Consider the following 14509-nt stretch of genomic DNA (forward strand, 5'->3'; position numbering starts at 1 on the left):
TCCAACACTCACTTTACGGCCCCATCCCTCATCATTAACGAATGTCGATGACTGAGTCTGAGCAATTCTCTGCCTACAGCATGGCTTCCCCTGCAGGTAATGCTAAAGGGAAAACTATTAGACATATTTTGAAATACCGGGCATTCCCAGCCTTGGATCAATTATGTTCCATATACCCACAAGCTGCTATTAATTTGGTTTTACCTATTCTCAGCTACAATATTACTTTGAACAATTAGTAAAGCAGGGGTATTGTTTGAGAGCTCTCATGCTGTATGAATAAATGATTACAGAAACTTCCCCGATTCTCAAGGCCACGTCTAAATTTATTTAAAAAAAATAAACTCTCAGAATCCTGATAGAGCCTTGCCTTATATCAAGGCTTGGGAGGAGGAGCTGGATGTGGTTTTTACTCCTTTAGAAACTAAGCAGATTTATAAACATTGTTTTGGCCTTTCTAGATGCAATAATGTACACAAAACTAGTTGCAAGCTTTAGAGAAGATGGCACAGGCCCCCAGTGCTCTTAAAATTGACAACTTTGTTCCTCCAAATTGTTGGAGATGTCTTCAACATTTGGGATTGTATTCTCATTTTTGGTGTGATTTAAAAAAACAAAAAACCTTCTGGTCTAGAGTGGGAGACGTAATCGAGTCTATGTGCCCTCAGGCTCTGAAATTAACCCTCTAAAATCTTGTTTTTGAACATAAATTCCTCTTCCCATACCTCCTTTAATAAACCTTTATGGTTGAAGTTGGTTCTAGCTACGAAAGCTATGATCCCTCTCTACTGGCGTAATACACAAACTCCTTCTATCAATCGTGGGATGCAGAAGGTAGCCCAACATTCCAGACTTGAGGAAATATGCTATTGGGTGTTGAGGAATCCCAAGAAGTAAAAGAATCTGTAGTTCCTGGACACTTTTCATCCAGGATCTGAATTATGTACATAAGATTGCCTGAGAGTCTCCCATACGTGACTTCTCTCTTTTCGTGTATAATGATGCTCATGACCGAATGCGTGCTGAGTACTATTATTATAACCCCTCTTTTTAATAACTTTTTGGATTCACATTGTAATGGTGGTAACTCTTGTTAAGTAGGACAATTGTTAGAACTTTATTGAATAGTTCAATCATATATGGACTTGATTAATTCTCCAACAAATTTCTCATAGAATTGTTTATTTGTTTTTTATTGTTGGATTCTTTTTATAAATTCTGTATATGAGACTGTCTCTGTATATAAAATGTATTATTATTGGTAAGCAGAGATTGTATAGGTACATCTAAAGATGTTATCTATTTTTCAAAAATGAATAAAAAATTGATAGAAATTAAAAATAATAGACATAAGGGACATCAGGCTGTATTGAGATATACTCTTACAAGGATGCAGTACTTGATTTTAAGAGTAAGCGGTTATTACACAACCTTGACATTGACACTATATGACCTTTCGAGAGCCACAATAATGGCTTAACTGTCCTTCTGGAGCCCCAATCATTAAAGGGAACCTGTCACCAGCATTTCACCTATTGAACTCTACTTATCCCTCACTGGCCGCTGCTATCAAAAGTTCATTGCCGTTATCGCCAGCCTAAACTCAACCTCCGACTGTAAATAACGGTCTGAAAACATTTTGCGCTTTTTATCGTAATAATCCGGTGTCTCGTTGTACGCACACACCAGAAGAGGACATCAATGCGCAAGCTAAGGATTTTGTGTGGAGAGGAGCCGTCAATCAAAAGTAAGGAGGCGGTGTAAACTCAGAAAGACTTGAGGAATGAAGATATGACTTTTTAAACGAAGATTTGACTCTTTTCAAATGAAGATTTGACTCTTTTCTGCTCATCAGCATACGGTGTGGGAACACTGAAAAACTGAATACTAAAGCTACAGAGCCGACTAAGAAGACAATTATAGGTTATATAGAAATTATTTTTCACCCCTACCACCTGGTATTGCTGGTTTAATAGGTGAAATGCTGGTGACAGGTTCCGTTTAAAGTGCTTGTACCATTATATTTTTTTTTAATGTAATGCCCACCCTGGCCCCACCACTCCAAATTCAGCCATGATTGCAATCTTAGTATGGTGTTCTCTTGGTACCTCCAGACGTAGTGATTTCAAGAACCTCTAAATCGCTCAAAATTGTAGTGCCCATAGAAGACTGTTTTCACACTAGGGATACATGCTGCTTACATAGTAGTGCCAAACTGCAGATATGCCACATTGCAATGTCTATGTAGTAGTTAATGCATAATGGTAGTTTCAATGCAGGAGTCCATACAATTGTGCCCACCGCACAAAATTATCCATTAAAATAATCACATAAAAGTGCCCACTGACTAGTTACTCAGTCAATGAGCTTAGAGCTTTAGGAGCCACATAAAAGAAGCCTATAAGTCGCATGCGGATCCCAAACCAAATGTGGCCATCCTAGAGTAATAAAATAAGCTATGCCCGTCCCATGATCATGAGACATGGAGCATGTATTACAAAGATTAAGCACTTTCTGTCCTGTTTACTACATTGTATGAAATTAAAACCAATATCCATAAGGGACATCAAGGTGTATTCAGACATTCTTTTACAAGGAAGCAATACTTGGTTTAAAGAGTGAGTGCACCTGACATAACTGAGTGCCACGCAGACGAGTACTAAATTGGTCTACTGTTTGGGTACACTAATTTATGTACAGGTCAAGGAATTCATTGCTTAATAGTTAAACTGAAGAAGCCGGAACATATGCTCCAATAAGTCTCTTGGGACACTATAGAATAAGGCCAGTCTCAGGAATGATGTATTTTCTCCCCAAGTGCAGCCATATTATGTTAGACTTTCAGTCACATACGATTTCTTCGGCAATACTGACAGCATTCTTCTACTGAACCAATAGACTTGCTTGTAGTTTGTGGCTTCAGAAAAAGTAGTGCTAAAGACAGATAGGAAGATTTCACAGCATGCTATAGATCATTATAGACTGATCAATATTTTATCATTTTTATGCTATATAAACAGTATGTAATAAATACAGGCAATGTATCTTGTTCTAGTAATTTTAACCCCTTACATTTTGTATTTTTAATTTTTTTGTCTCCCCGCATCCCATCATAATTTTTATGTTTTTCAGGCAACCTAGCCATATATGATTTTTAAAATTTTTTTTTTTTCAAACTCTTTATTTGACAAAAAAAAAGACATGATAAATCAGTATATATTCCCACAAGTCGGGAGCATTTATAGCTTTCTCAGAGCTATGATAGTATTGTCAGTAGGAAACAGTGCAAGATAGATTGATACCGAAACATATGTTTTTTGTTGTTTATAATTTAAATAAGGATTTTTTTAAATTATGGGATCGGTAGTAGTCTTTAATAGAGATAATTAATGTATCATCTAATGTACTGAGACGTTATTAAAATTAATTTCTTTAGTGGAATGGAAAAAAAACAAGCAATTTATCTATTGTTTTTTTGGTTTCATATTTACAGCATTCACCCTGCAGCAAAAATGACATGTTAACTTTATTCTGAGAGTCAATATGAATATGTCGATACCAAATTTATATAGTTTTTCTTATGCTTTACTACTTTTACAAAAAAAAAATCATAACTTTTTAAACTTTTCGTCGATTTCTAACTTTTTGTTTTATTTTTTGTGGGACATGAGGTGACCAAAAACCTGTGATTCTGGTGGTTTAATTTTTTTTTTTTTACGATGTTCACCACGCGGGTTAAATAATGTTGTATTGTAAGGGTATGTTCACATGCAGAAACAAAAACGGCTGTAAAATACAGAGCTGTTTTCAAGAGAAAACAGCCTCTGATTTTCAGCCATTTTTAAAGCATCAAGTGTTTTTTGATGCGTTTTTTTGCACCCGTTTTTTAAGCTGTTTTTCTATTGACACAATGAAAAACGGCTCCAAAAACGTCTCAAGAAGTGACATACACTTTTTTTTACGCGCTGTTTTTTTCAAACTTTTTTATTGCTTTTGAGTGAAAATGTAAAGTTATTTTTTTAACTTTAATTTTATATATATATATATATATATATATATATATATATATACATATAGTATATATATATATATATATATATACATATTTTTTTTTAAAAATAATTTGACTGTATTTAACTGTATTTGACTTTTTGTTTATTAGTGGACTTAAGCCAGCGATCATTGAATCGCTTGCACGGTATACTGCAATACTATTGAATTGCAGTATATCGTGATTTATATTAGACTTGGCGGATGTTGGGAAGGGGTTAATATTTTTTTATATCATTTCTTTTTTTGAAAATTTGTTATGAACTTAGATGTGATCGGTAACAACTCGATCACGCATTACCCGCTGACACTAAACCCGTCAATGCCGCTGACCAGACAGATACAGGTTTCAGCGCACTATACAGCTGCTCGGTATACAAGATACAAAGCAGCTCTATCTTAAAAAGTAAAAATATTTTTTAATAAAATGTAATTTCAAATGTACACAAAATACCCTGATTTAAAAAAAAAAATATTTCAAAGGTGTGCATAGCATTTAAAGGACATTTTTAATTGCCTTTAGGTAGATTTTTACTTTGTTTATTTAACAACAATTATTATCCTGTTTTTGTTTATTTTTTATTCACTTTTATTGCCGTAACAAGGTGTTAATTGGTGTTCTGAGTCACAAAACATTTCTCATTTTTGGGGCCACCTTTTAGATGGGGATACCCATAGCACTATGTAAATTGCTGTTTTTTGGCTATTCCATTAGCTGCTACAAGTAGAATGTAATGGTGGGCAGAGGGTCCAGCGCAGTGACACTTGGTAGCAATTAGCTGTGGATTGGGGTGTATTTTCGTTACAATACTCTGTGTACTTTATATAATTCTTTGACCCTGGAGAAAATAGCTGGATTAATTGCTTTAAAATATAATCACATCCTCCTTTTGACATTTAAAGTAATATTTAATAGCCACACTTCAGAAAGAGGCCGCAGGGTACATTTTTATTGACTACGGAACTCATGTGAGGTGATGTTTCTGGAAATATATATTCTGAGGAACTAAAGTAGTAATAATTAATGGCATGTATATAACAGGCAGTTACCTTTCCTCTATAGCTTCAGGTACATGACTGGGAATTAGGCAAGCATTAATATTTGATAATATGTGTACAAAAATCAAACCTCTAGGTTTATGTTCACATCTATTTAATAGAATGGATGGTGAATAACTATAACACTGAGGCTGTTGATGAAAAAAGTTGTCGTCAGTGGTATCAGTTTTTTAAATTTGTCATCCTATTTACATCAATGGTTTTAAAAACATAAGATCCACCATAGAAGTGATTTGGGACATCATTTTTTTTATCAATCGTTTGTAACAATTAAATTAATTTAATTAAACATTGATAGGGTCAGTTCACACGTTGGGTAAATACTGAAGATTTTCCACAACAGAATTTGTTGCGGAAAATTCGCAGCAAATACAGTAGCAGCAAAGTGGATGGGATAGAACAAATCTAACCACATGCTGCATAAATAGTGAGGGGGAAAAGCACTCAGAAATTGTGTTTTATTGCGCAGCATGCCAATTGTATTAGCGTAAACGCTGCTTACTTGTTTCGGGTTTTCCCCATTGAATTCAATAGGGATATAAAACCTGCAACAAATAGAAGATGTTGAGGTTTTTTGCGGTGGGTTCGAAGCGTTTCAGGCGCAAAAAACGCAACACGGAAAAAAATAAAATCTTATACTTACCCTGGAGTCTGTGTTCCTCCCTCCAGCACAGCCTCCTGGTATGACGTTTCTTCCCATGTGACCGCTGCAGCCAATCACAGGCTGTAGCGGTGGTCAGATTGAGGAAAATGTCATCCCAGAAGCATTGGTGTAACTACCGCTGTAGCAGCCATAGTGGCTGCTACGGGGTCCGCGGCATGAGGGGGCCCGTGCCCAGAGGCTCCGCTAGCAGCCGCTATGGGGGGCATTATACTGTGGGGGCAGCTATGGGGGGCATTATACTGTGGGGACAGCTATGGCGGGCATTATATTGTGGGGGCAGCTATGGGGGCATTATATTGTGGGGGCAGCTATGGGGGGCATTCTACTGTGTGGGGGCAGCTATGTGGGGCATTATACTGGGGGGCATTATACTGTGGGGGCAGCTATGGGAGGCATTATACTATGGGGACAGCTACGGGTGGCATTATACTGTGGAAGCAGCTATGGCGGGTATCATATTGTGGGGGCAGCTATGAGGGGGCATTATACTGTGGGAGCAGCTATGGGGGGCATTATACTGTGTGGGGCGACTATGGGGGGCATTATACTGCATGGGACATTATACTGTGGGGGCTGCTATGGGGGCAATGTACTGTGGGGGCATCTATGGGAGGCATACTGTCTGGGGCAGCTATTGGAGGCATTATACTGTGTGGGGGCAGCTATTGGAGGCATAATACTGTGTGGGGGCAGCTATTGGAGGCATAATACTGTGTGGGGCAGCTATGGAGAGCATTATACTCTGTGGGGGCAGCTATGGGGGGCATTATACTGTATGGGGCAGCTATGGGGAGCATTATACTGTGGGGGCAGCTATGGGGCATTATGCTGTATGGGGGAATTTTTTTGGGCATTGTACTGCATGGGGGCATCTGTGTGGGCATTATACTGCATAGGGGCATCTGTGTGGGCATTATACTGTATGGGGGCATCTGTGTGGGAATTATATAGCCGATTATATAGCCGATCACAGGCTGCAGCGTTCTCCTGAGATGAAACGTCATCCCAGGAGGCCGTCTAAGTGCGGCAGTTTGGTGTGGTTTTTCGCCTGGGATTCCCTGCGGCGCACAGGGCTGATACGCTGCGTGCTTTTATGCAGCGTATCCGCCCCATGTGAACTCAGCCATATGGTTCTTAAAATTCGTCATTTTGATGTCCTACCTCTATCGACCCATGCCATTGAATTCCATGTTAAAAAATGAATGGCATGATGGGTTGGTTGGCTGATTGATGTTGTGCCAGACAGAAAAGCATATTTTTATATTTTGTCATAAACAAAGCCTTTTGCCACCATGGACAACCACTTTTAAATTTTGCTGGAAATAAACTCCTATTGAATGGGATCTGTTTCTAAGACCGTTTCTGGAATTGTTTTGTGGACAACCTTCTAGATTATTTTTTTTGTAGTACTTGGCATTCAGTATGTTGGTAATATTGGCTTTCAGTAAAAACCAAACTATAGATTTTATATACTGCAATAAATTAGTAGCACATGTAGTATATTACAATGTAATATTAACAATTTCCCTAATAAGATTAAACCACATTTTAACATTGAACCAGTTTTTCCTAACCTACTGTATCCTATTGCCGTCCTTTTGGTCTCCATCGGGCTGATATACGTTGTGATGCCTTTTTTCTGTAATTTTGAATGGTGAGGCAGTCTGCGCTATTCCATACAGAGGCCTCCATTAAAAGACATACACTGCACGGTGTACTATGTCTGTACAGTGGAATCCATCGGAGGTAAACGTGGGGGAATCCTCCCGAAGTATACCGCCAATGGAAACTGCAAATCGCATGGCCTTATACTAAAAAATGGAAGTTTCCCATTGTCCCCTGTGGTAAAAAAAAAGTAAACAGATCTGCAGCTTCGATTTTTCAGCTGCTTGTAATGAAAATGAGCACTACGTGTACTGAATTCCTGGTGAGCTTGTGGTGGGGTTGTGCATATGTACAGTAGCCAATCTGAACAAATAGAGCTGCAGTATAAAGCATGGTGTGGAAGAAAGAAGCTTATGTCTGTAATGAGACAGGGGGTGACTTTTTAGAACACCCCAGACCACGAGTAGATAACGCAGCTAAATAGTAATCTTAGTTGTGTCATCATGCAGCTTTAACTGAAGAAAATAATCAGCATAATTTTTCTTGGGATGTGCATCATTCTTAGACCACATTTCCAGAATTCGTTTTAGGAAGACAATTTTATGTTTTTTTTCCCTGCTGATCTTGCAATAAATGTAAATTATCTTATTTTTGTGAGGATCCAATTTATCATAGCCATGTAAGTCGAGCACATGTCCTACCCTCAAGCTATGGTCTGAAGACCCTTAGAACACTTATTTAAAAAGACAGATGGCCTCAATTTCCAAATCAGCCTGGAAATGCATTGCCAAGTTTATTTTTTGCAAGTGCATACTTCTGTCATTAGGGATGGATAGGACATCATTTAACTCACGTACAATTGTTTCAGTAAGGCCGGGTTTACACGTAGCGTAAATACTGTGGATTTTCCGCAATAGATTTGGTTGCAGAAAATCTGCAGCGGAATACAGTAGCAGTGTGTGGATGAGATTTGAACAAATCTCATCCACACCCTGCGTAAATAATAAGTGGAAAAAAATGCTCAGAAACTGACACACGGTGTGTTTTTTTAAATCCGCAGCACGCCAATTGTATTTGAGTAATGGCTGTTTTTTTGTTGCAGGTTTCCCCCACTGAATTCAATGGGGAGGTAAAACCCGCAACAAATAATGTGTAACAAGTAATTGTGCGTTTTTTTGCAGCGGAAAAGGTACAAGTCCGCTGCAAAAATTTCATCCCATGTGACCGCTGCAGCTAATCACAGGCTGCAGCGGTCACATGGGATGAAACGTCATCCCAGGGCTGCAGAACATCAGGACATCGGAGGGAAGCATCGGCATGGTAAGTATATCCATTTTATTTTTTCATTGCAGGATTTCCGCAGCAGACATTTTGGGGCGAAAACTGCACCACAATTTGGTGTGGTTTTTCAGCCGAAATTCCCTGCGGGCAACAGGGCGTATGCACTGTGTACCATTACGCAGAGTATCGGCCCTGTGTGAACTGACCCTAAGGGCATGTCCAGACGTGGCAGAGTTTTTCCAATGAAAATAATGGTGCAGATTTGGTGCAATTACGCAACGAATCTGCACCAACATTTGCATATTTGACAGGTAATTCAGACGTTGCAGAAAACACAGCGGACTTGCCACAGATTTCAGTTTTTGCATTGCAAAGGCTGAAATCCGCAATGAAATTCCGCTTCTTCTCCGCAACAGACAGTGCATGCTGCGGAGGGAAAATTCTGCACCGCAGCCTACGGTCCGCAGCTGAGTTTTCCCGCAACGTCTGAACTAACTTACCTAAAAATGTATTGAAACAACTGTAAAAAAACGGCCGCTGGAGAATTCCGCTGCGGACTGTCCGCAGCGGAATTCCACAGAAATTCCACCACGTCTGAACGTGCCCTAACAGTTATCATTAGTTGTCTTAAAAAAATAAAATGACTACATTCACAAATACTAATACCATTACTAGATTAAATATTCCTAAAATTAAATATTTGGTGTGGAAATAAATATTCCATTGCACATATATGGTGAAACAGTGGAGACATCCTTAAAGAAGAAACAATCACGCTGGATGTATTCAGATAAGTACGGAAAATGGAAGAGTTATGACTGAGCGATGAAAGTCGCTAGCAAAGTGTTATGTTATTGTAACTAGATACCGTGTACATTTCAGACTGTGATAGCACAAGTCTAGGATCCGCCCGAGCTGAGAAATGCTTTGGGGAAAACACGAGACATGCATTGAGGTATTGTTGGCTTATCTGTCAAGACACCTGGATGGTTCATTAATAGCAAACAGCTCACAACAAAATGAATGTGCTCAGGATACCGACACAGAACATGGATCTTGTCTAACAGTCTCAACATCCGAGTGTACAATATTAATAGTTAGAAGAGAAGAATTGGAGGATTGCCATGGGAGACTGTGCCATTAATTGACTTTGTGCATTGAGTCTGTTTATGCTAAATAAACACTCACTGGAAAGAAGGGGACGATTATTTACTTACTTGAGTTTGGAGCTGCATAAATTCCAGCATAGCAAACGAACAAAAATGTGAAGGTACATATGCTTGCATATAGAGAGAATCTACACAAATACATATAAGCATTGTTAGAATTAATTAAGGAAATTATCAGTCTATAGCCAATATGGGGATCATACATGCTAAATAAATGATAAAGTGCCAGTCAATGGTTAATATCTGGACCAACACAGGATAATCTAAGCATGATGAAGAAATATTGTGCACTGATGTTGCGGAAGCACCCAAGCCGCCAATATGTTTAGGTGGCTCATTCGACAAAAAATATATCTGCAATATAAGTGCAGAGTGTAAAGATGTAATCACATATTATGCAAATATGAACAACCTATCTCAGTAGACAAACGATACTGATGCAGCAGAGATGAGTATATCGCTACTACAACTAATTATGATGATATCATCATGTGTTTATCTGTCAAATCCCATGTGATATCAGGTGAAGCACCTGAGTTATTTTAACAACCCCAAGCACCATGTAGCAACCAATCAGCTTTTTTGTACAGTATATATATTGTATCATATATATATATATATATATATATATATATATATATATAATTTCCGTTTAGGAAATATAGTAATGGGACCATACAGACCACAATCAAGGGGCTCGCAGAGGTTGCTATCGTACAAAGGTCCTGGAGCCTGAGTGGGGACAATAAAACCTAGTTACAGATGTTTTCTTTGGAACCCCTGGAGCTTCAAGTTACTGCTCTGTCTATAATATGGCTGTTTTTGTACTTAATTTTATACGTTAATATATTATTTAACACATTTATTCATTTGATAAAATCTACATCCTCACCAGCACAAGGACAGTAAAAAATAAATTTTATCTCCAACTCTGCAATACTTGTATGCAAATGAATGCACATAATCGCAATGATATAATGAAATGTACAATCACCATTTATGCATTATACAGTACTCAGGCAATAACCATAATATTTTCTTTTAATGAACCTAATATAATGAGTTAGCGTTTTTTGGCTACTTGCTACATTAAAGTGTAACTAAACGTTTGACAAACTTCGGACATAGTGACATGTCAGTAGTTTTGATTGGTGGGGGTCAGAGCACTGAGTCCCCCACCAATCGCTAAAAAGTAAGCTGCAGAAGCGCTCGTGTGAGCGCTCAGTCTCTTAGTTTCTATTCTGCTTTTTCCAGAAAGCCGATGTATCGGAGTACGGGCTCATAGACTTTCTATTGAGCCTGTACTCCTATACATTGATATCATTGACAAAGCCGAACAGACACAAAGCGGCTGAGCGCTCACACGAGCGCTTCTGCTGCTTCGTTTTAGCGATTGGTGGGGGTCTCAGTGCTCGGGCCCCCACCAATCAAAACTTCTGACATGTCACTATGACATGTCAGAAGTTTGTCAAACGTGTAGTTACCCTTTAAACCTTGGATATACTACAAAAGATGTTTATTAACAAGGATTTTTCTATTCTGTTCTACCAGCATACTCTGTGTTTATACAGGTCCTTTTCAATGAATTAGAACATCATCAAAATGTAATTTATTTCAGTATTTCAATTCAAAAAGTGAAACTCATATATTACATAGATTCATTACAAAAGGAGCCCGACAAAGTATTGAGTGCATATACTGTACATGAATGACACCTGCATATATTGAGTAACACCTCTATGTTCTATTATTTGACAGGGCATGATGTACCTAGAGGAACGCCGCTTAGTTCACAGAGACCTTGCAGCCAGGAATGTATTGGTGAAGTCTCCTAACCATGTGAAGATCACAGACTTTGGACTAGCCCGTCTACTAGAAGGAGATGAGAAGGAATACAACGCTGATGGGGGCAAAGTAAGAAGCTTTTAATATCTCACTATTTTCTATTCACAGTTAATGCCACAGCGGCAATTATATATAATTTAACAACTATATGCACTATATTTACTAAATGTGGAATATATATCAGGGTCTCAACCAAATATTGCCATTTTATAGCGCGCCTTACGCTATTAAGAGTCAGAAAGTGACATTATGCTTCAATTCAAGCAGAGACAAAGCACAGTATGATGCTTGAAGCTTTTAAGTTATAGGTTAGTGCACCCATAAGCCCTCTAGGCTACCAGGCACCATAATCGACTGTCAAGACTTCTACTTTAGTATTCAACGCCTAATATAGGCTTTCGATGAGCCACTTAGAAAAGAAAGCTAATATGATTTGTTTTCCTAGCCATTCTGTGTCTTCCATCCATTGTCTAAAATAACCTATTTAATATTGAGTAAACCAATCTATATCATTACTGTGTGAGACACTGAGTAAAAATAATAAGTAAATATTTTGCACAGATATACCATTAGCTTATTACAATGCTCTCTATACAGATGCCGGTTAAGTGGATGGCCCTGGAATGTATCCACTATAGGAAGTTCACCCATCAAAGCGATGTCTGGAGTTATGGTAAGTATTGTATTCCCCATATTGTACTATAGAATAATATTCATTGTGTAGAGTAGAAGGTTATCTGCAATTTTATGACAGAGTTTGGTCATCCTGTTCTTTGTAGTTGTAATATATGTGAAAACGTCTCCAGTTACTGACACCAGCCACATGTCCTTCCCCTTTCCTTCTTAACTTTCTCTCGTCTCCCTTGTCTACATCTTTACTATTCTATTTTAAATGTTTACTATATTGTGTGGTTGGTTCTCGTAAGCTTATAGGAGTTGAATATGTTATATGTATCCTTGCCCCCATCAGTACGCTGGTTCATGGATATTCATTATAAGCAGAACGATCTCATGGACCGTTCTCTTCTTCACTTGCATATTTGTACTCACACTGGTTAGCATACCCTTACTTTAAATAGAATATAAGTACAACAAAGAAAAGAAAGTGACAGTCATCGAAGAATTAAAGTGGTCAATACTTTTATAAAAAAATATATATATTTTCAGCAAGAGTGGGCAATGTATGTATTGGACTAAAATGTATGTCTTATAGGCGTCACTATATGGGAACTGATGACATTTGGTGGAAAACCCTATGATGGAATTCCAACACGGGAAATCCCTGATCTTCTAGAGAAAGGAGAAAGACTTCCTCAGCCACCTGTGTGCACCATTGACGTTTATATGGTTATGGTGAAGTGTAAGTATTGAGCGTGCCTGGGCAATTTAATTAGTGCTACTTCAGGTGTAGTGGCAAAATGCTGGAAAAAAACATGATCTGTTTGCGTGGAGATACACAGAAATCAAAGGGTGTGGTATCAAAACTCAGAATGGACCCCATTCCTTACTAAAAACTCTGTTAAATATACAATTCCTTTTTTAAAGTTAATATCAACCATTTCAGAATTCTACGCTGATCAAGTTTATAATATATCTGCATAGGGGAGCTATGTTTTTTGACTTGATAAATTATATAATTTTTGGTGCATATAATTACCACTAAGAGGAGCTAACTATATATGAAACTAATACATTTAACTTAATAGAAGTTGTGTATGCAGTGAGCTCCCCCTAGTGGTGGCTGCAGGTGGCCACTATGACAGTGTCATAGTAAGCAGGGGAAGACGTTCAGTACTGGGCTTCCTCCCATCATGGCCTCATAGCTGTCTCATGCACTTCCTTTATGGTTGGTACATCACTGCCTGCTTGGATTGGTGACTGAATTTCAGAACTAAAGGCTCATTTACATGGGCCAATTATCGGCAAACGCTCGTTCATAGAAAGCTTGTTGCCGATAATTGCCCTGTGTAAACAGGTTGCCGATAATTGCCCTGTGTAAATAGGGCACCGATCATCAGATGAATGAGCAAACGCTCGTTCATCTGCTGGTCGTGTCATTTTAAAAATGAAAAATATTATTTTTGTCGGCAGACGTGCCATGTAAGAGGACCTTTACTGTTATATGGAAAAAAAGATAGTCTATGGTAGGTACATTAGAGCACTTACATTTAACTTTAAAGGGTAAAATTGGTTAAATTAAATCTTATTTATCTTTCTGTTAACTGGAACTTAGCAAACTAGGTTTCTGGATAATAGACACCAGTTTCCTAAAGCCAAGTTTTTGATAGGCAGCACATGCTCAAACTCGCTTTTTATTTTTATTAATATGTAATTTTATTTACTAGCATCTGTTTCATTAGTTCTCAGTCTGTGATTTAAGTTTGCGTGAGAATTATAGACGTGTTAACGAACCTCACTTCCTACACCCCCATCTGAATATTTGACAGCTGAAAGCATAAAGAGGGAAGACATGCCGTTATATCATGGTATTAAATCAAGTCAGTGTGTTACATCATAGAGAAATATTGTGATATGTGTATAACGGAGGAGACAATGCATTCATTAAGATCCAGTAGTGTAATTGAAGGAATTCTTATATGAGGGCATCTTTAAGGTTAGGTTGTGTCTGGCGCAAAAAAACCTATTCTTTATTTATCATCTTCTGTCATCTTGAATATTGGTCAAGCGAGAGCTGCATAAAAATTACTCCCACAGTAAAAGCCTGAATGAGATCATATGACCATTTTAAAGGGGTTTGCCCATCAGAGACATTTATGACATATTCACAGGATAAGGCCCCCGTAACCCCGTTCTACCTGTGTTGTGGCTGAAGCAT

At 38.1% G+C, this 14509-nt stretch overlaps 1 protein-coding gene across 2 annotated transcripts in view; it reads left to right on the top strand.

Moving 5' to 3' along the window:
• The window catches only part of ERBB4 (erb-b2 receptor tyrosine kinase 4), a 765761-nt gene that overhangs the window by 701767 nt on the left and 49485 nt on the right, over window positions 1-14509 (top strand). For both annotated transcript variants that reach the window (XM_075829649.1, XM_075829650.1), the window contains exons 21-23: window positions 11587-11742; window positions 12271-12346; window positions 12887-13033. In XM_075829649.1, the coding sequence (XP_075685764.1) occupies window positions 11587-11742; window positions 12271-12346; window positions 12887-13033 (379 nt within the window). The remainder of the gene's footprint in view (window positions 1-11586; window positions 11743-12270; window positions 12347-12886; window positions 13034-14509) is intronic.

Source organism: Rhinoderma darwinii, chromosome 6 (assembly GCF_050947455.1).
Source record: "Rhinoderma darwinii isolate aRhiDar2 chromosome 6, aRhiDar2.hap1, whole genome shotgun sequence".
Classification (NCBI taxonomy): domain Eukaryota; kingdom Metazoa; phylum Chordata; class Amphibia; order Anura; family Rhinodermatidae; genus Rhinoderma; species Rhinoderma darwinii.